The 25736-nt window shown below is 37.0% G+C and overlaps 1 protein-coding gene across 1 annotated transcript in view; it reads left to right on the top strand.

Annotated features, from left to right (window-relative positions):
- The window catches only part of LRP2 (LDL receptor related protein 2), a 111020-nt gene that overhangs the window by 47108 nt on the left and 38176 nt on the right, over window positions 1-25736 (top strand). Inside the window, exons 23-45 of the mRNA XM_077785031.1 lie at window positions 586-705; window positions 1062-1178; window positions 2310-2687; window positions 3188-3202; window positions 3558-3806; window positions 6046-6257; window positions 6737-6921; window positions 7786-8014; window positions 9090-9267; window positions 11164-11292; window positions 14108-14274; window positions 15363-15506; window positions 16454-16563; window positions 17452-17629; window positions 17930-18143; window positions 18602-18841; window positions 18974-19162; window positions 20135-21055; window positions 21606-21771; window positions 22232-22390; window positions 23293-23582; window positions 24555-24758; window positions 25122-25364. Of these exons, the coding sequence (XP_077641157.1) occupies window positions 586-705; window positions 1062-1178; window positions 2310-2687; window positions 3188-3202; window positions 3558-3806; window positions 6046-6257; window positions 6737-6921; window positions 7786-8014; window positions 9090-9267; window positions 11164-11292; window positions 14108-14274; window positions 15363-15506; window positions 16454-16563; window positions 17452-17629; window positions 17930-18143; window positions 18602-18841; window positions 18974-19162; window positions 20135-21055; window positions 21606-21771; window positions 22232-22390; window positions 23293-23582; window positions 24555-24758; window positions 25122-25364 (5037 nt within the window). The remainder of the gene's footprint in view (window positions 1-585; window positions 706-1061; window positions 1179-2309; window positions 2688-3187; window positions 3203-3557; window positions 3807-6045; window positions 6258-6736; window positions 6922-7785; window positions 8015-9089; window positions 9268-11163; window positions 11293-14107; window positions 14275-15362; window positions 15507-16453; window positions 16564-17451; window positions 17630-17929; window positions 18144-18601; window positions 18842-18973; window positions 19163-20134; window positions 21056-21605; window positions 21772-22231; window positions 22391-23292; window positions 23583-24554; window positions 24759-25121; window positions 25365-25736) is intronic.

Below are 25736 nucleotides of genomic sequence, written 5' to 3'. Positions count from 1 at the left end.
ATTTTCACAGACATATCTGCTGGTATAAGGATGATAAATGAAACTGGGAAAAAAGGGCTAGTATCTAATTTAGATTGATATTTTGTAGTCCTTAAGATATGGAAAACTTGTCTAATTTGAAGATCCAAAGGCCAAGTAGAATGCAGAAAAATAATAAAACAAATAAAAAGGGGCAAATGTGATAATCATATCATGGTGCTGCATAATGTCATCCCCTGTAATTACCAAAAAGCAGTTAAAACTGAGATATTCTAAACACCTGCTTCATAAGTGATCTCACTGATGGCTAGTGGTGTAGTCAGCTAACCTAGGCTGGAAGTTTTTACCAGAAGTAAGATAGTAGCTTTTGCATATGCTTTCTATTTATCACTATGTGGAATCTTTTGGTTTTTTTCCATGAGCCCAAGCCTACATATAAATGAATAATTAACTGATATTAATTTATTAGTACTTATAATTTATATGATTGCTATTGCTGTATTATATGCTGCAAGTTAGGGATAATGTTCTTCTACTTTCTCAGCAATATGCTGATTTCAAAAGAGAGGGAAGAAACACATTTGCATTTATTGTCATTCTTAATAGCTTTCACAGGTACTTGTGAGCCCAGGCAATTCCAGTGTCCAGACCATCGCTGTATTGACCCATTCTATGTCTGCGATGGAGACAAAGATTGTATAGATGGTGCTGATGAGCATGACTGCAGTAAGTGTAACTTTCTTTGTTGAATGCCTCTTTATTGTTTCCTCACACTTGCCCCTAAAGGAGACTTTGGAGATCTCATATTACCAGCTCCAAGACAGCAGAATGCATAATAAACCTATCCATAAATTAATCCTGTTTGTGATGCTTTTGATCTCTGAGCTGCTTGTGGAGGGCTGAAAATATGTTTCCTCCGTTTTCTGCGAATTACAAAGTCACTGCATTTTCTGTGTCTCAGGGAAATTAAGTTCTTCAGTGGAATTCATACCATATCAGACTTAAGCATCTGTAGGGTAAATCTGATGCAGTCTAGCTCTGTAAAAGAAATAAATAACATTCAATATTTTTAAATTTTGTAGTATATAACTGCAGTGCCACAGAGTTTAAATGTCTAAGTGGAGACCAGTGTATCAGCACCTACTACCAGTGTGATGGTGTCTTTGACTGTAACGATCACTCAGACGAGGCTGATTGCCGTAAGTATATTGATGCTGAAAGAAAGACTTCAATTATTAAGTGGTGCTTCTAGAACTTTCCTTTAATCTGCTATGTCAAATACTGTCTATGAAATCTTAATATTCTTTTCAGGGAAACTTGTCATTACATCATCTTCCTGAGCTGGAATTTCAAACACGGGTTCCAGTGCAAGAATGTCATAGAATCATAGAATGGCTTGGGTTGGAAGGAACCTTAAAGGTCATCTAATTTCAATTCCCCTGCCATGGGTAGAGACACCTTTCACTAGACCAGGTTGCTCAAAGCCCCATCCCACCTGGTCTTGAACATTTCCAGGGATATGGCATCCACAACTTCTCTGGAAAACTTGTTCCAGTGCTTCACCATCCTCACAGTAAAGAATTTATTCCTAATATCTAATCTAAACTTGTTTTCTTTTGGTATGAAGCCATTCCTCTTTGTCCTCTAACTACATGCCCTTTTAAAAATTTTCTCCCCGTCTTTCAGTATTTGAAGGGAGTCTATAAGAAAGGCCACAATTAGGTCACCCCCAAGCTTGCTGTTTTCCAGGCTGAACAATTTCAATTCTTTTAGTCTTTTCTTGTAGGAGAGGTGCTTCATCCCTCTAATCATCTTGGAGCAGACTAAGCAGATTATGCTGGCAAGAGTAGTTGGTCCAAGCAAAGAGGACAGTTCCTTTTAGCTATAACATTTTGTTATACTTGGCATTTCAGTTTAAAGTAAAATAAAGTCTATTAATCTGGAAAACCTGGTATTCATGAGAGTTAGATTAAAACTTCTTTTTGGGTAATTTTTTACACTTAAATGAGTTAAAATGTTACAACACATGGTGGTAAAAGAGAAACTGATTTTCTGTAGCTTTGGGCAGGTACATAGGTATAAATATGTGCTTGTTCAAAGTATAACAATTGAATTGCCTTATTGACCACATTATAAAGTAGGAGTTAAATTAGTCACATTTTGAAATGTCATATAGATTGACTGACTGTGATTCTATGTCCTGATCTGAAAGCAATGCATTTCTTAATAGCACTGTAATGAGTTATATAAGAGATGAACTGAACACAGTGGTTTTGCTTCTCTGTCTAAAATTGAAACAGCTTCTGAACTGTTGAATGTCACTATTCTAGCTACAAGACCACCAGGGATGTGCCACCAGAATGAATTCCAGTGTCAATCAGATGGCAGTTGTGTTCCTCATAACTGGGAATGTGATGGCCACGTTGATTGTGCAGATGGCTCAGATGAACATCACAGGTGTCCTGCCAGAACATGTCCTCCATCGCTTTTCCGCTGTGATAATGGCAATTGTGTGTATCGAGCGTGGATCTGTGATGGTGATAATGACTGCAGGGACATGAGCGATGAGAGAGATTGTCCAACTCAACCTTTCCGGTGCCCCAGCTGGCAATGGCAGTGTCCAGGTCACAGTATCTGTGTGAATCTCAGCAAAGTATGTGATAATTCTGCTGATTGTCCTAATGGAGCTGATGAATCCCCGTTGTGCAGTAAGTTACTCTTCAAGCATCTACTATAGACTATGTGTCATGTCTTCAGAAATAAATGGAATATTCAGCATGCTCTATTTAATATCACTATGTTTCTGGAAGAAATGTAAGAACAGTGTAATTTGAGCTCAAATTTCTAAGTGGAACTTGTTTTCAATGAAAAGAGACTACAATGATGACTGAGGAATTAATTTGCTATGTCCAATCTTGTGCTCTGAATTCTAGTGTAACTTCCACTGATTTTAGATTTTTCTTTAACTACATGGGAATTTGTGTTCCTGGACACATTCACTAAAGCATAATATGCTTTATATTCAGATGAAATGTGATTCAGTCTTTAATATTCTCTTTTAATTTTTTAACTTCAAGAATCATGATTAAAATCAATAAGTTAATGTGTAGCCAGAATTTGTTTTTATGTTGATTATTAATTGATTTAAACATAATCTTTTTCTTTCCTTCTTTCCTCCTTCTTCTCTTTAATCAATGCACATTCTCAGATGAACCCCAGCCAGGTATGATTATAAAATATTTTAAATTATTATTTATACAGCTTTAGGATTGGAGTGAGTGGTAAAGTGAATTTTCATATAATTCTAGCTATTTTTGACAAAGTTGTATATAATTAGACAGCCTTCTGTTTGGCATTCATTTGATGGGATTCAGTGGATGTTATTACCTGCCTTAATGTGCACTGTGTATCTTGCATTTTGCATAAGGACCACAGTCCATTCTCACACTGCATAACTGACGATTCTGCAGTTATTTTAGTAGCAGTCTTTGGCTGATAATGCAATTGTAAAGACTTATATTTATCATAGGAAGCATTTGTTGACTATTTGCTTTTGTCTTTCCCCAACCCAACTTCAGATCAGGAAAGCTGCTCTGACAATAATGCTGGCTGCACTCATGAATGTATTCAAGGACCTTTTGGAGCTCAGTGTACCTGTCCTATTGGATACCAGCTTGCAAATGACACCAAGACCTGTGAAGATATTAATGAATGTGACCCTCCAGGCTTTTGTAGTCAGCACTGTTACAATGAGAGAGGATCTTTTAGGTGTTATTGTGATGAAGGATATATTCTAGAAGCCAATGGGAGAACTTGTAAAGTAGCAGGTGAGAAACATTGATGTCAGTCTAAGAATGACAGCAGTACCTGAAAACTGTCCAGCTTTGTGTTTCAGTTTGAAAGATAGGTGTCTGCCAAGGAAGGCAGGAACCTCCCTTGGAATGGAAAATAATACCCCCTTCCCTCCAAATTATTTTAACTTTGAAATTAAGGGGCTTTCAGGCAAAGATATGGGAAAAGGAGTAATAGTTCTATTAATATATATACACATGTAGATGTATTTAACAAGACAAGCAACCAACAGCAATGGCAGCAGCACCAAAGCAAAGCGAACCCGGCCCGGCCCAGCCCGGCCCGGCCCGGCCCGGCCCAGGGGCCGCCTTCGCTCGGCCGCGGGCGCTTCCCTTCGGTGCAGTTCCGGGCACGGCCGGCAGGGGCGCTGCTGGCTCCGGCCCGGCAGGGGCGCTGCCTGCCCCTGCGCCGGCAGGGGGCGCTGTGGCGCGGGCTCGGCCGCGTCTCCCTCACGGGCGATGGCGGCGGGCTGGGCGGGGAGGCGGCTGCGGCGGGAACCCCAGAGCAGCGAACGAAATGTATCAGAAACTTCACAGCTGTAGCAGGAGACACAGGGGTTTGACGGCAGGCAGGGGTGCGGGGTTAGAGTGTAGCAAAAACCCGGAGCAATGGCAGAAAAACGGCAGGTCTGGGCAGCGGCAGCCCAGCCCCGTGCAGCCAGGAGAGGCTCCTTTGGAGCGGGCTCAGGGTCCCGGGTTTCCCCCTGAGGCACTCAGGTACATGGTGAGGGTCCTTTCTAGTGAGGTAGGCTGTTAATAAGGTGCCAGTCCAACAGCTGTTCTTACAAGCAGAGGCTCACCCACAGTAAGGAAGAAGCAGTACAGGGCTGGGCCGTGGCAGTGGCAACAGCTCGACGAGCGTCCTCCTGTGATGCTGAGGGCTTCAAGAGCAAGACGAGCCCAGCCCAACCCAGCCACTCACTCCCCAGCCAAAATCTCCAGCTATAGCTGCCCTTCCCGAGAGAATGCCCCGCAGCTAGATAAGGCAGCCAGCTGCACTCTCCCCCTTCTCCTTCCCTATGTCCTTTGTCTCTCTTAAGTACTAGCTGTTACTGTCTCTTAGCAACAAATGGGAGAAATTTCCCTGAAAGAAAGCAATTCCCTGAAAGAAAGCAAAAAGTCCTAACCCCTAACACTTTGCCATTATGATATTTTCTCTTTTAAAAAGTTGATGTAAACAGCCATTTAGAGCTGTTTATAGCAGATTACCTTGAGAATTGAAACTGTCAGCTGTAGGGTTAATTAGAAACTAATATTTCATTGAAATAGTATGTTTAAATGAACATTGTTATTTTTAGCCTGGAATGGTCAAAAAGAATGTTTTGAAGAAAAGCAAATCTAGAGACTTGTAAGCCATAGGCCAAAATTAACTGTTCATAAAGTTCAATGCTCATAAAGTATTTAAATCCCAGTACTTAACTGGTGCCTATTCTATAGTTTTCTCATTCGTAAGGAGCAAACATCACTGATACAGCCTAGATGCCTGTTGTTCTCTGTCTCTTTTGTACTACACTGATAGGGCAAAGGAGCCATAAACCTAGTGGAATTCGTCTCTACAGGTTTCCTGGTTTAGGGATATAGTCAGGTTGTGGAAGACACTTGCATTTTCCCTGCACATAGGCTTGGCCATTACTAATAGGGAGTTTCTTGTACTTTGCTGTCTTTGTGGCTTTTATTCTTCAGTTGTTTTTCAGCATCTTATCTGTGCAACCTAATTACAGCAGTTTATGGCTTTCCTGTAATCTGTATCTTCTCCCTTGTTCCCACATGGTCTAAAGGGGGAAACAAGAGAAGGTAGGTTACAAAGGAGGGAGACCAGGCTGAGAAGATTAATTGGAGGTACCAAAAACTTTGGGAGTTGAATCAGGAGTAGGAGATGAAAGAGGTTTATGGAGGAATGAGCGTTGGATGTCAGCAGCAAACTGGTTAGACAGGATGGAATGGTACCCAAGGTCCTGATAGGAGCCTGGAAAGGGAAATCTGTAAAAGGAGTTATGGAGAAAAGCGAAGCTAGATTTAAAAGTCAGGATGGACAGACTGGATATGATACTGTATCTTGGCTTAAGAATTGATTTGAATTTGTTATTTCAATATGTATGTCTAGATACTACAGTTTTGATGCTATAAAGTCATGTTAAATTACTCAGTATTTATTTTTCTCCCAGTTACTGTTGAATAGCTCATTGGTTTATTTTAATTTCTATTCCTCTGACAGAATCTGGGAATCTTCTTTTGCTGGTGGCAAGTCGTAACCAAATTGTTGTGGATAACATCACTTCTCAGTCACACAGTATTTATTCTCTGGTTCGGGATGGGACAAATATTGTGGCTATTGATTTTGATTCAGTCACAGATCGTATCTTTTGGTCTGATACAACACAGGATAAAATTTGGAGTTCTTACCAAAATGGGACTGACCGAAAAATAGTAAGTTTTGCTGAGTAAGTTTTCTTGTCTTTTGTGGAGAGAAAGTGAAGACCCTGTATCTTCAGTTCACAAAGGAGAAGAGGGAATCCAAATATAGTAAGAAGAGAGATAACAGAGGCAAAGTGAAACAACTTTATAGATGCTAAGCTAACATTTCATGTAGCTGTTTGAAAAAGGAAACTGAATGCTTTCAAGAAGTCCTTTTTTAGACATCAAAATATGAACTGGTTTTCCTATTAGTAAATTTCCTATTAGTAAATTCTAACTTCTTCAATAGACCTGCTGAAGTCAGTCGGAGTGTTTGGGTTTATGCTTTGCCATCATTTTGAATATGTACATTGTGATTCATTCTGCATAACAGACCTAGAAGATATTGAAAACTTGGTTAATCATTTTCCATATCTATAGAAATGCAAGGGGTAAAATTTAATATAATTTTTTTTTCCTCCCCCCCACCTGCTTTTTTTGTTCTTGAACAGGTGTTTGACAGCGGTGTCACTGTGACTGAAAGTATAGCAGTAGATTGGGTGGGCCGTAACCTTTACTGGACAGACTTTGTTCTGGAAACAATTGAAGTCTCCAAAATGGATGGGAGCCACAGGACAGTGCTGATCAGTGAAAATATAACAAACCCAAGAGGACTCGTGTTAGATCCCAGAACTGAGTAAGATTATTCAAGTGAATTTTTAGTAAGATGCTTATTTTATGATGTAACTATTAAAATTTGAGACATGTCCAAATTGTATTGGAGTTGTAAATGACTAGTGGAAGAGAACTTAAAACAATTTAGTGTGTTTACAGAGTTGATTAATATTTCAAGTCATGAAGTAATTATTGGTGATTCGTTGCTCTATTTCAGTGTAACAAGATGGTTTTTTACCTTAAAAGATTTTTCTACATTTGCTTCCAAGTTAAGAGGTATTAGTTCAAAATTATATCACTTCAGTTGGTGATATACCATAAACTTAATGTGATTTCATGTCATGTGTTCCAAGTTGTAGTTCCAAGTCTAAAATAATTATCTAGATTGTATTGTTATCACAAAAGGACCTTCCCATTTCAGACAGCAAGTAGTATAGAGTTAATGTGATAATTAGAATTGTTAATGTACAAAACTTTACTCTCTTTTTTAAGGTTTGCAATGCCTTGAACTCTGTTTACTGCCTGTTTCAGTGCTGTTAACATTATCAATGCATACCTCTTAGAATATAAACCTGTATTAAATTACTATGTTGCAACCAGAGAATGAGATTATAATAAAAATTAAAAACCAGTGACACCAGTAGCTTCTATATGCTGCTATTATTGACAAATAGAAACAGCACTAGAAGTATTAAAAGAATTTTTATAACAAATTACTGTAATATCTTCAGTAAGCATGTTGCTAAAATAAATTATTTCAGTATCATTGTGTAGGACTGTTCATAGAAAGATTGCTTCTGTTTTTTGGCTAAAGATTCTTAATGTAATGTTTCTTAATAGGCAGCTATGTTTTTCCCTGTTTGCTAACCATGAGTTGCTTTTTCAGTGCTCATGTAATGTTCTGGACGGACTGGGGCCAAAACCCTCGAATTGAAAAAGCCAGCATGGATGGCAATATGCGCACAGTGATTATTAATAATAAAATCTACTGGCCCAATGGACTTTCCATTGATTATCCAAATAAACTTCTCTATTTTGCGGATGCTTATCTTGATTATATCGATTTCTGTGATTACAATGGAAACAACAGACGACAGGTGGTTGCAAGTGATCTGGTAAGCCATTAATAAGGAACTGTTCTTTTTCTGTGTCCCCGCTGATAGTACTTAAAAATATATTTTCATAGACTTGGGTGTATTTTTCTTCAAAATTATTGAGTGAAGCAGATGTGAAGTATTTTTTCTGCTTCTTGCTGCTGTAAAAAGAGAAATTGCATATCCTATTCAGTCTCTCAGGAGATCTCCAGCAGAGTTTGTAGCTGTAGACCTGGTGCTTTATAGCTTTCTCATCTGTTCTGTATGAAATCTGAAGGTGACATCTGACATTGCTGCTACTAGGTGGTGCATTTTCTGTAGGCAAATATAGTAGAGAAAGCCTGGAAAAACTTTCCCTGTCTTTTGTGATTGATTACTGCTACTATTCTTGACAGCAGTGAAGGGTTTTGTGCTATGACTTGTGTGCAGCAACTCCATCAAGATCATTCCTTTTACAGTCTATCTCCCAGTAAAGTGCTGCTGGCAGCTTGTGGCACTGTCCTTGTACCAACAAATAGTGCAGATGTTCAGCTGGCATACAGAAACTGGTATAAATAACCATGTGAATGTTTTCAATAATTGGCTCTTGAGGCTTTTAGTTTTGGCTGGAGGGACAATTAGTGTGATATAGGAGCCAAGGCAATCTTTCCACTCCTGGTTATCTGAAATCTAGGTAAATCACCTTCCTTGATCCTCTGGTAAATTTTAGGGGAGCTTATCAAGGATGCAGGTTCTTGACAGGTCCATAATTCTCACTAGTCATTTCCTCTTGTGCTTTTGAAAATCTACAGTTAGCTCTTTATCTGTGGGTTCTGCCCAAAGTAGTTAGACTGCTTTGTTAACTCCTCATTCTCTTCATCTCACAGGGTCTATATAGAATTCCATCTTTTAAAAAAAATATTTTCCTCATTATTAATGTATTAATGTTTTTAGACAATAGATGATAGTTCATTTTTTTCTGAAAAATGTCTTTTGAGACACAGTTGCTTCATTATTTATTTATTTTAAAATTATGCTCACCTCTGTTGTTACTTCATTGCAAGCTTTACATCTGCAAATCTCCAGAAGTAAATTGGTAATTGACCTTCCTTTTTAGATATTGCAGCATCCACATGGTCTAACTGTATTTGAAGATTTTGTGTACTGGAGTGACCGCTATACTAATCGAGTAATTCGGGCCAACAAATGGCATGGAGGAAACCAGACAGTTATGATTTATAACATTCACCAACCCTTGGGTCTTGTGGCAGTCCATCCTGTAAAGCAGCCTCATGGTAAGTTCCTCAACACAACTTTGGTAATTGCAGAAAGAAGCATGCAGTTGGAACACCAACACTGTGTCATGCATTGGAACACCAAGTCTTTTCAGCAAATGGATTGGGTTAAAACAAACAAATAATTCATACTATTGACTTGCAACTGTTCAATCTGGTGTTAAGGAAAGCAACCACCTAGGCAGCATTTCAGGATGATGACTAGCCAAAAAAAATAATAAGGAGGTAGTATGTGACATTTTCTTGCACTTCTGAATGTTTTTACAAGACAATGGAAGCATTTTTGGAAAGCATTTTAAGTTTAAAAAATTCTCTCTCTGGCATACTAGATTCAATTTCTTGCGCAGTAATTATTCTTATTGAAAAGATTACTGTCATCAGCCTTCTCTGAGATCTTGTGCAGGTGATCTTTTGCAGCTTAAAGACTAAAAAAACCCCTAAATTATTTCTGTTAGGTCTTTCATGTCAGACTTTTTTGTTATTTCATGGCATGACTTGAAGAGTGGGGGAGCATGTTGATATGAATATTATCTTTAAGCTTTAGTTATATTTCTTCTGTATGGAGTGTTTCCAGCTAATAAATACTACATTTTTTTTCCTTTTTTTTCCTCAAAATACACCGCCATGCCAGGGAACGTGGAGACTTCCCTGAGTATCTGAGTAAGGCACTAGTACTTTGAGTGCTAGATTTGTTTTAGAACAGAGCCTTCCTCAGACATGTTCAGAACTAGAGCCACCTATTCTCACTGTAAATTGTTCACTTAGCAGGGCATAGTATTAATTGATTAATCATAATTAGGGTTTGAGAGGTTTTATCTTACAACCTAAGGTTTAAAAAAATTTCGATCCCTGGAGAACGTTTTCTTCTTTTTCTTCATTGTATTTAGTACATTTTATAATTTTTCATTCTCAATTATTCTATTGTACTTTATGTGGCCAAGCAAAAAAAGAGGGAATAGAGTACTTGCAGAATAGCAAAACATACCAGTGTTGACAAATGAAGAAATAATTACATGCTGATTGAAATTCCAGATGCAGTAATAAAACTGTCATCCTCTCTCTTATTTTGTAAACCATTAGATCTTAGACTAACCAGAGTTTGGATTTTTTATACTGATAATATGAGCAATTTTCTTACAGTTTGAGTTCTGACTTTATACCATTATTTAATTGTCATGTTAATTTGTTTTCAGTTCTTGTTAGTTTTTATATTTTTACTAATATAAATTCCTGGAACTTCCAAGCTTTTTAGAATGAGGTCTGCTGTCATTGCTAAGGATGTACTCAAAATCTGATTTTTGTTTTCTTATGAAGATTACTCATTCTGAAAAATCTTCAGCAGCAAGTTTGTGGAAGTGGTTTAGATTGAATTTTAGTGTATAGTAATAATAGCAGTCAGGAGAGCTCTTCAGTGCCTTTTTTTTACATTTTACAACTTTTAATTCACAGTTTCAAAGTAAGTTAAGAAATTTGGCATTCAATTCCCACTATCTTTGAGTAAGACATCGCAAGTATTTTCTCTTTAGTTTCTCCAAGAAGTTTGAGCAAATAATTTAAATTCCCCATGTAGAAGGGTTATTACAATCAAGGACTGCAAATTCTACAGGTTTTTCCATGCAGTTAAGAAAAGCTTGAAATGGAGTTTGAAAGATTTTTGGTGATGTATAAAAATTCCAAAGATCACTATGATAATATACTGGTTTTCCATAGAAAATTCTATACTGTCACAAGTACATTGTATTGCTTGTGGTTCTTAGAAATAATTTCATTATTTTAATTTTAAAGAAATAGCAAAACTGTTTTAGTTCTGGGTTAATGTCAGTAGCAAGGAGAGAAAATGTTTTCTCTAGTTGATTATATTGTTATAGCTGCTAATAGCTCCTTTCTTATTTTCAGGTATTAATTCCTGTGCATCATCCCCCTGTAGCCACCTCTGCTTACTTTCTTCATCTGGACCACTTTTTTTTTCTTGTGCTTGCCCTTCAGGATGGATCCTTTCTCCTGATAACAGGAACTGCATGAGAGGTAGGGCAGTATTAATGAGATGATAAAAAAGACCTGATATTGTCAAATCCATCCCTTTCCCAGGCAAAATGCATGCTTCTGTGGGCTGCTGCTCATGAAATCAGTTTGGGCCACTACAGACAGACTTCATTTAGGACACATGGAATATACTTGGCCTAATGGTTTGGAGATAGTTTTGGGAAAGGACTGAATGAGAGATTCAGATTCTTCATTGGGGGAAAATGGGTGAAATTAGTTTTCTTACAAACTTTTTAAAGAAGCCACACTTTAAAGTTTCTCACCATGTGGAATGTTTGGCTGTTGAAATACAAATCAAAGGAGCTTAGTGTCAGTTAAAAATAAAAACATACTGTGGCAGGTCGTTGTGTACATTGTAAGTATTCAGCTTGGAAACATGGGTTGTAACTGTAAGAGTGTCAGGATGTAGGACTGAAAGGGACTTCCTTGGTCACTGAAGTTGGTTTCTTTGTTGCCCCTGACTGTGAATCATATGTTGCCTTTCACTAGTCAAGCTCCAGTTTTAGATTAACCTTGGTTCTTCGCCCTAAAATTCACTGAACCTCACAATTTCCTGCTTGATACTTAGCAATGTGCTCTTTAAAAGGCTGTATTGCATTCACAGTTTTCTTAGTCAGCAGCAAGGGAATTACCAATTTATATAATTTGAAATGAAGTGTGAATTTATTTAATCTGTTACAAAAAAGAGGGATTCTTTTAGAAATCTGCACTTTTTTGATTATGTGCAGGCTTATAGAGGGATCATGATAAAAAAAATGAAACATGACAGTGATGAAGCACATGTGCATGTAGAGGTTGACCCAATTCTGCCACTGAATTCAGCTATTGACATTTCTTATCTCTGTTTTTCACGTTTCAAATTTCTCTGTGTCTGATTAGGTACAAGTGTGGGCCTTTTGCTGGCATAAGTGTTCTGTAAGAGAGAAACAGCAGTATCTTTCTGTGAAGCACAATTCTTTTAAACTATATGGGCTTATTTTTTTTCTATTTAGATTTAATTTATACAGTTAAAACAGTATGTAGAAAATAGCTATCGATTTGGGTAATTTAAAAAAATGTATTTGATGAAGGTCAGCACACCAGAAAAAGTTTTAAAAAATATACCAATTCTTTTAATTGTAAAGTATTTTAATAATTGCTAATGATTAATGTCCCTGCCAATGGCAGAAGGGTTTGAACTAAATGATTTTAAAATCCCTTCCAACTCAGGCTATTTTATGATAATATTACACACAAATGGATATTTGTAATTTCTTTACTAATATTTACTGTTATCCTTGCTGTCATTGTTTACTGTAATAGGTCAGCACAATCTTTCACTGCAGATGTTTGATTGCCCAGTGTCTCTACAAAGAGTGATATTGCTGGTCTCTGCTTATTTTGCACATTAAATAGTACCAACTTCATTGATTCCAGGATTGCACCATTTTTAGCTTTATATAAGATGAAGAAAACTTGCCTTTGTACTTACTTTATTTTAAACTACATTTTGGGTTGATATAAAAGATGGTAGCAAGCTGGCTTGGAAACAATGGAATTTTTGTATATTAAAATATTGTATTAACATGGTACATGTGCATATTTAATATAACAATACACAAATATTATGTGAACTATAATTTTTCTTGCAAATTCTATTAAGTTTAAGAATTGCAGAAGTTATTAATATATTAATATTAATACCAAGTTGATGAACCTACATCAGTTTTTATGTCTCTATAGCTCAGCAAATTTGCTCTGTTTTCTATCATAAGAATGAGGAATCATCAGATTGTATAGATTTGCATAGGTATAAAACTTGAAGCAGTAAATTAGATTTGACAAATACTTCACAAAGCCAGAGAGAAGTATGGAGAATAATTTTTGAGAGGTGCAGTGATGCTGTTTTATGGTTTTTCATGCTAGAATTTCTACTGAAAAATTTATATAAATGTGTTAAGCAGCCAGTAAAGAAAATAAAAATCAAACCATCCAACCAAGTCTTTGATCTATTATAAAAGAGGAAATGGGTTACTTCTACAGCAGCCCAGTTCCCTGTTAAGTGGTAGTTTGTGCCTATGGGAAGAAGAGGCTAGGATTTGTTCTCCAAATACCAAAGCTAAAGGAAGAGTGGAGGGAATCTGTGTTCAGGAGATTCTCTTCCCCTAGTCCCTAGCAGATGAGAAATGCAGTTTCTGACTCTCACTCGGCAGCTCTCTGATGCATTTTCTCAGATCACATGATGCATTGCCCTTTGTTAGTAAGATTTAAGCATAAAGGTACAAATTTACCCAAAGGAAAATATACCATAATGAGTATGTCTGTTCCCTTAGGGATAAACCAAGAAAATAGTACTGCATTTATATTTCATAATAATGATCAACAGTTGCCACTGTGATGTTGTTCCGTGCTTGTGGGTCCTGCTTAATATGCATTAGAACCTACCACAGGCAGATCCTGCAGAATCCTCAGAGCTTTGGCTGATTCTTCTTCTCAGAAATTTGAAAAAGCAGCTTAGAGCAGCTGCACAAATGTCCTTCTTTTGTCTGACAGTGAGTGATCCTGCCTTATTTACTTCCTTCTGCTCAGAATTTGCATTATGATTACACAATGCTGAAACTTAAAATGTTACAGCAGTTTAAGTAGCTGATAACCTTGTTCCTAGTGAGGGAACAAGGTAAGTGGTTTCAAAACATCACTGGTAATATTGAGCCATTCTTAGCATCAGGGAACTTTTCAGTGGGAGGGGGAAAGCATATCATAATGCCCTTTTCTTGACCAGGAGCAACTCTGAATTACTCTTTAACTGTTTTCACAGTTGAACACCCTTTCCTTATTGCTGTAAGAGATAATATAATTTATGGAATTTCTCTGAACCCTGAGGAGAAGACAAATGATGCTATGGTTCCAATAGCAGGAGTTCAAAATGGCGTTGATGTTGACTTTGATGACTCTGAACAGATGATTTATTGGGTTGAAAATCCAGTAAGTTAGTATTTGTTTTCAAAATATGCACTAAATTAAAACCTTTTTTTATTTTTGAAAAGTGTTTTGGACTGAAATATGTTAGCATGTTTTTTGTTGGTGTGGTGGGTTTTTTGTTTGTCTGATTTTTTTTTTTTAAGTTTTTCTTACTTGCTTGGTTGTTTTCCTAGGACAAGCAAAGAAGCTTTGTCCCTTTCCCTCTTGGAAACTTAAAACCAATTCTTTTTGTCAAGAAAAGCAATAATTAGGTATTGGAGAAGTATGATAAGGATATTTCTGTAATTATGTTTGAACAGAATTCACACAAACTCGTTATGTTTCATCCACACAAGATTTTTGTTTTTTTCCCCAACCTGCTTTCTTTGCATTTTGCAGCTCTGAAGTAAATACAGTTTTAAAAATAACTAATTTTAAAGTGTATTCTATGCCACTAATAAAGAAATTACAATTTGTTTAATTATTTGTTCTTTTAAAGTTAGAATGTTTAGTTCAATGAAGTACTTAAATAGACCTATTTAAGCAAATCTTTGCCTGAGAAACTACTTAAGTACTTACGAATGTGTTTCATCCTCCCTGCAGTCTGAAAAACTACTCTTTACAGATGTCAGCCAGCAGATACAGCTGACATATACAATAGTGTAGGAGGTCCAGAGCTGATAGATACATTAACAGCAAGTTAAATCCTGGGAAGTGGAATGGCGGGTGCCTTTGCAGACCAAGTGTTAGGTGTTATGTCTGCTTTAGGATGTTCTTGACAAAGCCTGAGAAATGTGTCTGGGCTGTGCCCCCCAGCTGTATCCCTGACCTGTAGGCTTCAGGCTTCTGGCTTCTGTTGCTCCCAAACAGAGCTGAGACACCTGTGTCAGTCATGGGTCACCCTCTGCCAAAAAGATACTTCTCTAGTTTCTGTGCTCCATTTTATGTTCCTGGGTCTGCCCTATCTCTAACTCTGCCTTCTTCCTCCTAGAATTGGGATAGCATGAGAAAAGATTGCAGTATAAACGAAGTGCTAGTGCAGTTGGAATAGAGGACTGTTTTCTGCTCTTGACATTTTTTTAACTTTTTTTTTTTTTTTTTTTTCCCCTAAGGGTGAAATTCACAGAGTGAGGTCAGATGGAGCCAACAGGACAGTTTTTGCTCCAGCAGCTGTTATTGGTGCTCCTGTTGGTCTGGCACTAGACTGGATATCTGCAAACCTGTATTACAGTAACCCAGGGACACAGTCAATTGAGGTAGTTATTTAACAGGGACAATTGGAAAATAAGAGTCTAGACTTTTCACTGCTACGTATACAGATTGAAATTAATAATATTTATTTCATTAAAAACTTCAACTAGATTTATTTTATAGTGTAATCTGTTTGTAGAAAAATACTTTACAAACTTGAACAGAAACTTAAATTTAAACATAGTCAAAAAGATTGAAAGCAGTATATTCTGGACACTTTATTTGTGCATAGATCTAGCCTGCAAACTTTATTTACATATAAATCTCTCTTTTTCTCCCTACGTGTTAGGCTTCTGGTGTTTAACACCCAGCATCTATGATTACTAGAGTTACTGCTGTTACTATCCTTACTTCAAACAATGATCCCAATGCAATGCCTCTGATAGTAAAGGAATACTGCCATTGAACGCAGTAAGATCCATTCCCAAATGCTTTGATAACATACCATGTAGCTTCCTAGAGACAAGCATTCTCATGGTATGTGAAGGATAAAATTGTCATTCAGAGTAGGGAAATGGAGGATAAGTAATATATAATACAGTAATGACTGTGAATAAACTCAGTAATTAGTGCTCTTGTTCCAAGATATAAATGCCTACTATTAAATTAAAAGGCAATTTGAGCAAATGAAATGGGATACTTCTTAAATCAGAATTTCATCAACCCATTCAGGCCTTGAAGATATTATGGAAACTGAAAGATGAACTGTTTCTATACCTAGGATCCTCCCTTGTTATCAAAGGCAGGTCCTCAGCTGCAAACAGCTTCTTCAAGGGTTCGTGATAGAAAAGGGATGTGATTAGAGCACAGAACAATGTGCTTTTGCTTCATGGTATTCGAGAAAATCTTCTGAAATTTCAACTCTGTGATGATTTAGGCTTCATTCCTGTAATTTGAAGATGTATTCTAAGTTCTATTATTGTATGGTCTGATAAGTTCAATGTTTGCATAGGTCCTGAAGCTGAATGGTGACATAATGTACAGGAAAACACTGATTACCAATGATGGCACCTCTCTGGGAGCTGGCACACCAATTGGCTTGGCAGTTGATCCAGCAAGAGGGTAAATTTCCAAAACTGCTATTGTATTTGCTCATGAGTGTATTCTCCATATTTTTCTTGTTTTTTAGGGTTTTCAGGTTTCATCCTGGATTTGACATGGTTTTGTTTGTTTCATATTTGTGCAGAATTTATTTACTCTTTTTAAGCTGTAAAAAATAAGTGCATAGCTTCCTAAATTATTACATAGATGTTCATCCTCTTTAATTTAATATGCTTGTATAGTACCATTTTTTAATTTAAAAATCTCAGAATATTATGATTGTGAAAAAATCCCTGAAAAATGGGAACCAAGAATAAAGAGTACTCCAAAGCCTTTCTGTAAAATATCTTGTGATGTCTGACTTGAGCCTAGTAGACAGACATATTATATGAGAAAATTGTCATGTCAAAAAGCATAACACTAAATATAATTTTGCTGCTTTTTCCCAAAAAGAATGAATTGCCTTTTTCTGTTTCATCTATATTTTTTCTGATTCTGTAGTTTTAATTGATAATTGAAACCAAACTCACTCTGAAATGTTGCAGCCATCTGTGAAACAGAATTATTATTTTTCTCCTTTTATGCTATTGTCATAATACTCTAGTGTATTTACCTGCTGATAGTATGGTGGGATGAAATAGGTGAGGTTATGGATTTCTAAAAATTTCTAAAGAGGCATTCCTCTCTTTCAAGAGAAGCAGGTGTTTCTCTTTGTTGAGAGAGCCTACATTCTTCTCTTTCTCAAATAAGCTTGTTTTCATTGTGGTTTGATTCAACATGAACTCTGTTCAGCATGTGCTGAAGTATTAGACTGACAGAGGAATTGGTTTTAATCATATGCTCAAGCAACTCTGGTCCACTGATTTCTTTTGCCAGTTTTGCTAACAGATCTGAAAATGTCTGTTATAGGAAGTTGTACTGGACAGACCAGGGAACTGACAGTGGAGTCCCAGCAAAGATTGCCAGTGCAAACATGGATGGCTCAGGCATACAAACTCTCTTCACTGGCAACCTGGACCATGTAGAATTCCTTACCATTGACATTAAGGAACAAAAGTTGTACTGGGCTGTTACAAGTACAGGAATGGTAGGAGATGCTTTTTAATAATTGCTTCTTTACCTGTCTCTGCATCTATGGTTCGCATGAGTGATTCAGTTACTTCAGCTTTCTCTTATAAGTGGGAGTTGCAGGACCAAGTGAAATCTGGATAGCTCAAAAGTACAACATCAGAAATCATATACTGCCTGCCTTTTCTTCCTACCTTGTACCTAAAGATTTCATGCACAAAAGAGATTTTAGTATCATGCATTGCATTTTAGTTTTATGTTATAACACTGAACTGTTGCTATAGGAAATATAATCTTCATCTTTAAAATTATTTCTTAGATTGAGAGAGGCAATATGGATGGTACAAATCGTGTGACTCTGGTGGTTCATCTTTCTCATCCCTGGGGAGTTGCTGTGTACGGTACCTTTCTGTACTATACTGATCGAGATTATGAAGTAATTGAACGAGTTGACAAGGCCACTGGTGCAAACAAAGTAGTACTGAGAGATAATGTCCCAAGACTGAAGAGCCTGCGTGTGTATTACAGAGACAGTGAGTATTTGCTAGAGAGATGTTTCAGGATATTCAACTTGCAAAAACTCAAACTTTCCTTAAAGACAGAATGGTTGCTCTTTCAAAGGATACACTTTGATTTGGCTTACAGGAAAAGTGTCAAAAGCATTTTGCCTGGTTTTGGTAAAGACATGCTTCACCATCTAGTTAAGGCATCCATTGGCTCATGTAGTTTTACTAAAGTCATGTTGACAAAGAAATTTTGTTACTTTAGCTTCTAATTTGTTTTATCTGATTGTTGGCCCCATTGATTTTAGATGACAAGAGACCAGTAAACTCATTGCTATCACATCTGTGCTAAAATTTATTCTGATTAAGATTTTTTTTTTGACAGCTGATTGTTAATACTATATAAGTGTATGTATTTGAGTGTATATCCACGGGCATTTGTAATGATACAGCTGAGATTTTTGTTTTGCCATGTATGTCTTTTGCAGATTCTGCTGGTTCCACAAATGGCTGCAGTAATAATATTGGAGTTTGCCAGCAGCTTTGCCTGCCTGTACCTGGTGGATTATTCACCTGTGCCTGTGCTACTGGCTTTCAGCTAAATCCTGACAACAGAACCTGTTCCCCATACAGTTCATTTGTAGTTGTTTCTATGCTCTCTGCAATTAAAGGATTTAGTTTAGAGACATCAGATCACTCTGAAGCCATGGTACCACTGGCAGGAAGAGGTATGTGAATATTATAATAGGAAAAAATCTTGTCATGCCTAGTATTTTGGCATTTCTTTCTAGCACAGCACATATTTTAAATAATTTTGTTTATATAAAAATCATTAATTAATACTTTTCAAAATATTTCAGGACGAAATGCACTTCATGTGGATGTTCACATGCCTTCTGGTTTCATTTACTGGTGTGACTTCAGTAGCACAGTTTCTTCTCAGAATGCAATACGTAAAATTAAACCTGATGGTTCTTATTTTAGAAATGTTGTTACAAATGGAATAGGACGAAATGGGATCCGTGGCATTGCAATTGACTGGGTAGCAGGTAAGCACAGCTGAATTTAGGAGAATGTTATTATTTACATATTATAAAATTTTTAGACTAACATAAGCAGATTCTAATGGAACTATTTTGAATGGAAGTACTATGGTTCAATTTGTGGTTTAATGGACTGATTTTAAAAAAAGAGGAAGTAAATGGCTCTTATGTTTATGTGTATGTATATATATATGTAAATGTGTAGTTTGTCAGAGCAGATGTATAAAGCCTTTTCCCTCCTGGTGCTTTAGTATTTCTTAGGCCTCTGTTCTTGTTTGTACATAGCTGTGAACTACCATTGTGAAAACATGTACCAAAGAAGAATGCACAAAACCTCTGTTATGACATTGTAAATAAGAAAAGACTTTTTATCTACCCTCAGATTGCTGTGTACACATACGTTATAATGAAAAGTAAAAAAAGCAGAAGAAATTTTTATCTTTGAACTATAATTTCCACATGTGCACTTCCTGTTCCTATTTAAACATATTAAGGATTAATTAAAATATTAACTCTTCAGAAAGTATTAATCAACAATTGCCATTAATAATTTAGTTTTGTATATATATGTACTGTATATATGTTTTGCAAAAGTTCTTCAGTTGATTGATAGGCTTGTTGGGATGTGTTTTAGGATAATCATCTGCTGTAAACACTCAATTTAGTTCCTGTGTACAGTCTTGTGCCATAACATGGATTACATAGTTGTGTGTTTTAAAAGGCAACTGTACTACTGATACCTATGACCATCCATGAGAATTTAGAGATTAATTGACTACTGTCAGTTTGGCTGTCTTCTTTCTAATTCATCAGATGGTAGACAAATACTTTATGCTTCCAACTACTAACATATTTATGATGGCTGTTCATTTTGTGGTTTGGTATTTTAGCAACTTGTGTTTCTCAGGTATTGGTGCTAATATTAACTTTCTCTTTTGCTTTTCTGATTTTTTTGTTTTTTGTTTTTTTTGTATACAGGAAATCTCTATTTTACAAATGCCTTCCTGACAGAGACTTTTATAGAAGTTTTGCGTTTAAACACAACTTATCGCCGTGTGCTTCTGAAAACTACCATAGACATGCCAAGACACATAGTAGTTGACCCAAAAAACAGATATCTCTTCTGGGCAGATTATGGGCAAAATCCGAAGATCGAACGCGCTTTTCTTGACTGCACCAACAGAACAGTTCTTGTGTCTGAGGGCATTGTCACACCTCGTGGGTTAGCCATAGATCACAGCAATGGTTACATTTACTGGGTGGATGATTCCTTAGATATGATTGCAAGAATTCAGCCTGATGGTGGTGATGTTGAAATAGTACGTTATGGCAGTCGCTATCCAACTCCGTATGGTATCACTATCTTCGGCAACTCCATGATCTGGGTGGATCGAAACCTGAAAAAAATCTTTCAAGCCAGCAAGCAGCCAGGCAATACTGATCAGCCAACAGTAATAAGAGATAACATTAATTGGCTAAGGGATGTTACAATTTACAACAGTAATTTTCAGTCACGTTCTCCCCTTGATGTCAACAGCAATCCTTGTTTGGACAACAATGGAGGTTGTTCTCACCTCTGTTTTGCCCTCCCTGACATTCAGACACCGAAATGTGGTTGTGCCTTTGGAACACTAGGCAGTGATGGCAAGAGATGTTCCATTTCAACAGATGATTACCTGATTTTTGCTCTTGAAAATGCCCTCAGAAGTATCCACCTAGATCCTGAAAACCACAGTCCTCCCTTCCGCACAGTCAGTGTGTTAAGAACTGCTGTGGCCCTGGATTTTGACAGCATAAACAACCGAATATATTTTACACAAAGTTATCCTTCAGGAACAGGAAGAATCAGTTATGTTAGTATTTACTCAGGAATTAGCTCTCCAACTGTAGTTGCATCTGGTAAGTGCACTGAAATATGGTACAAAGTAATCAGAGATTAAAAAAAAAAATTACCTGCAGCACCTACCACTAGCTCAACAGGTATTTTTATGCCAAGGGTCAAGGTCAACCACTTAGTTAAGATACCTAGTAAAATGCTCTTTTTTCTTTCTCATTTTTTCATTTTCTGGGATTCTTATTTCAACTTAATCCCAATGAAATGGAAATATAAAACTGGATAGTTATTATTTTGTATATAAAATGATACATAATAAATTAAAATTATATGTGATAAATTAATATAATGGAGTGAGGGAGGATTCCTGCTACTTGAAGAATAGCAACCAGAACTTAAATCTATGTGAGAGAAAGGTCTTTGTAGCACTATTGTATACCTAGACCTGCCTGATTCCCAAGTACTAATAGTCTAGGTTTTTAAATGGACAGATTTGCACTGGTACCAATGGCATTTCAAAGTCTTTGGTGTAGCCAAATTGTAATAGATGAAGAGTGCTGAAGTATCTCAGGAAACCGTGCTGAGCTTGCATGTGTTTGCTTGCATGTGCCTAAGACCTGGGGACTCCGGATGGCATAGCCTTTGACTGGATCAACAACAGAATTTACTACAGTGACTACCTCAATCAGACCATCAGCTCAATGGCTGAAGATGGATCAAACCGCACAGTGATCGCCCGGGTGCCACGGCCGAGAGCCATTGTATTAGATCCCTGCAGAGGGTAGGTGTTGCACTGTGTTTTGACTGCAGGTGAAACTACAATTTAGACTTTGACAAAGACTGCCAGAGACTTCTATAACCCTAACCCTTTTGCTGTTGTATTCCTTGAATGCTTCAGAAGAATTCTTGTTTCAGTATCAGAACATTTCCTGAGATGATGGGGCATTACTGTATGATAGTGTGCTTTTAATTTCATTGCCGTGATATAATTAAAAGGAAGAGATTAACTGACTTCACTGGATTCACATAGGAGCTGGAAAAAATTTTCTCAAGTTCACTGCAGTGGACCCCAGTGATCGCTCTAAAAGACTCCCTTGTCAGTGTGAGCCAAAATAGAGGAAGAAGATCTTTTCCTGTAGTTTTGCAATGCACACTTCAGTGAGGGACATGAGGGTGGAAATACCAGCAAAAGCAGAGTTTGTGAGTTTTGTTTTATGAAAATATAATTATGTTATTGACAGGTATATGTACTGGACTGACTGGAGTTCAAATGCAAAGATTGAACGAGCTACACTTGGAGGAAACTTCAGAACACCCATTGTGAGCACAAACTTGGTATGGCCAAATGGACTCACCCTGGACTATGAAGAACAGCAGCTGTACTGGGCCGATGCAAATCTGTATGTATTGATAACACATTTGTTGGTTTACATTTAGTTAATATTTTAATAGCTCTATTTATTTTTCCTCATTTCTTGGCTGGTTTTCAGCATTTCAGTTGGATTTGGTACTTGACATTATAGAATGAGTTACTTAATAGAAATGCAATCTCAAATTTTAATGTTGAAACTAGTGTGCAATAAGAAGTTATATTCTGTCACAGTGTAGATTTTGTTCTGTCCCTTATACACTTGTACCCACTGTCAGCTTGCCTTACATGCAGTTCAGGACTTTCATAAGTGTCTTCTCCAACAAATACAATCACAGTACACATTTTACAGTAATCATTGCTCATGGTTCATGTCTATCACCTGTGGAATTTGGTCTGATATTCTTGCTGTTGCCTACCAGACAGAGTTCTACCCTTGAATTTATGCCACAGAATTTCCATCAGCAGGAAAGTTTTAAAAAATTGTTTCATTTTCTAAGCATTCAAATTTACCCATGGTCTCCGAGAAACCACTACAGCAATCAGACATTTCCCTTCTGATTCCTTCAGCATAGAAGTTATTTTTCAGACTTTTTTGTTGTATCAAAAGAGTTTTCTCTGTCGTGTAATAAATCCTGTGGCCTGTGTCTCTATGGATTCTTCTGGGAAGAAGGTGGCTGTTTGGATTTATCTGCATGCAGGAGGGCAAGGCACTTGGAATGTCTATTTCAAGAGGAATTCAGGATGTCAAATGGAACAGACACTTTTCTGTTTCAAACTCTAGTTAATGGAGTTGGGGGAGCATAGCAGCACCTGAGATATTGGTGAACACTACTGAAATGCTGGATGTTAGTTGCCAGACTAATTAGGGCATAGTTTTATGCATAAGTTAAAAGACTTCTTTAAGATGTAATAATTTCTTTGTTATTGTAGGCAGAAGATTGAGAGATGCACTCTCACTGGTACAAATCGTGAGGTGATTGTTAGCACTGCTCTGCATCCATTTGCAATGACAGTGTTCGATCAGCACATATATTGGACAGACTGGAACACACGAAGCATTTATAGAGCTAATAAGTATGATGGTTCAGATCAGATTGTGATGATCATGAATCTTCCACAAAGACCAATGGATATTCATGTCTGGGCAAAAAGTAAGCAGCAGCAGTGTGTGAACCCTTGCAACCAGTTCAATGGTGGCTGCAGTCACATCTGTGCACCAGGTAAACTGTTATACTTGATGACTGCAAGCAATTACTCTTGCCTGTATTAGAGTTTACACTATTACAATTCTAGTCACATAGGACAGCTGAAATATTTCTTAGTGTTCACAAATATTTAATATCTATTTTATTTATAAATGCAATCAAAATAATTGCCATTTAAGATCATGGTACTCCACCAACACACCTAGGGGTTGTGTCTGAGAATCCTCACAGGTGAAAATTATGGGTTTCTCTAACTTAAACCAAAGCATTGTTTTCTGGGGTTTAAACCTTCCTTGGATGAGACATAAAGTGTGTGCTGCAGGATATGCTTACCTTAAGAGTACATGGTCTTACTGATCAGATGATTCCTACAAGACATTCTAAAAATCTATGTTCACTATTTCTTTACATAAATGTTACAGAGCTGTTTCATGTGTTGTAGATTTTTCAAAGTTATGATCTTTGACTTTGCAAAAGTCATTCAGTGCCTGTTTTCTTTTGTAGCATATTAAATACCATTAAAGATCTATCTTGCCTGAAAACAGCTCAAACTTCTCATTAATTTTGAGAAGAGCAGTTTGTCTATTGCAAGAAATTTTGAACACTTGTTTGGATTTTGAGGGATATAGTCTCTGTGGATATAGCTGTGATACTTGAAAGCATCACATGGCATCTTGCTGCCAAAAAGGCATTTGGACAGCAAGCAACTACTGAGATACTCCAAATTCTGATCTCAGTTCCTCTAAGGAAACCTGAAATAACTTTTGTGGGTTTCAATATGCTTAACTGACATAACAATCTGGCTTCACCACACTACTATCTAAGTAAATTGATCATATAGGAATTATGAAAATTTCTTTGCCTTTTCCAGTGTTACAACTGCAAACACTTTCATGGAAACCTATATAAAACATTAATGTTAAATTTGTTTCCTTTTTGTTGTGTCCTATTTTTATTTTTTAAATTAAATTTCAAACATAAATTTAGGTCCAGCTGGTGCAGAATGTCAGTGCCCCTCTGAAGGTCGCTGGTATTTAGCTAATAACAACAAGCACTGTATTGTGGATAATGGTACCAGGTGTGATACTGGTTTCTTCACATGCCTTAATGGACATTGTATCTCTGAGCGGTGGAAGTGTGACAATGACAATGATTGTGGCGATGGCAGTGATGAGTTGGAAAGTGTGTGTGGTAAGCATTTAAAATAACTGCTCTAGAAAATACACTCTGTCTTGCCTGTTCTGTAGTCTCTGTCACTTTATGATCATGGATCTTGTGCCTGTAGTTTAGAAACAATCCCTTGCTTGCTCACAGTTTTGAGGTCTGAAAGACTAGTGGTTTGCTTTAGAATCCAGAAGCACTGTAGTATTGAATTTTTGTCATGTATAGCCAATTTCTAATTTTTTAATTTAAATATGTATTTTACTTTTCATGCAGTCCGTTTTGCAGCTGTGTTTGCCCTGGCAGGTAAAAATATTGTGATTTTACTTGTTACTTTGTCAGAGAACTTAAGATTACATTTTACCTACTTTTCTTCTTTTTTATTTTGTGCAGCTTTCCATACTTGTCAGCCAACAGCTTTCACCTGTGGCAATGGGCGATGCGTACCCTATCATTACCGCTGTGATCACTACAATGACTGTGGAGATAACAGTGATGAGCTTGGCTGCTTGTTCCGAACCTGTGACTCCCACACAGAATTTACTTGCAATAATGGAAGGTGTATATCCCTTCAGTATGTCTGCAATGGAGTAAACAACTGTTATGACAATGGCACATCAGATGAGAGGAATTGTCGTAAGTTGAGCCTTAGTACATAGTGCCTATTTGTATCCGACTCTCTAGATGAAGAAAGAGGGAAATGTGGTTTTATGTGAAGAAATCTGGCAAAATCAACAAGAAGGATAAAAGTTTATAAAATTTGCATTACAGGTACTGTTTAGGGCTGTTTGAAGCAGATAGAGTTGCTAAATCGTGTTCTGAAACAACCTAAGATATTACATAATAAATATTGCTGTAAATAGTTTGTCTTGAAGCAACAAATGCTCATGCAGTATGTAATGTTACTTCTTGTGATTAATTCCATGCATTTCAAAACTATTGTTTTGGATAACTTGGATTCAGGGTTTATGTTTTTGCAGCATTAGCTGGAATTTGACAATGGCCTTT

This window comes from Lonchura striata, chromosome 8 (assembly GCF_046129695.1).
Source record: "Lonchura striata isolate bLonStr1 chromosome 8, bLonStr1.mat, whole genome shotgun sequence".
Taxonomy (NCBI): domain Eukaryota; kingdom Metazoa; phylum Chordata; class Aves; order Passeriformes; family Estrildidae; genus Lonchura; species Lonchura striata.
Note: the sequence above shows the minus strand (reverse complement) of the source record. Positions and strands in the feature narration are given on the sequence as shown.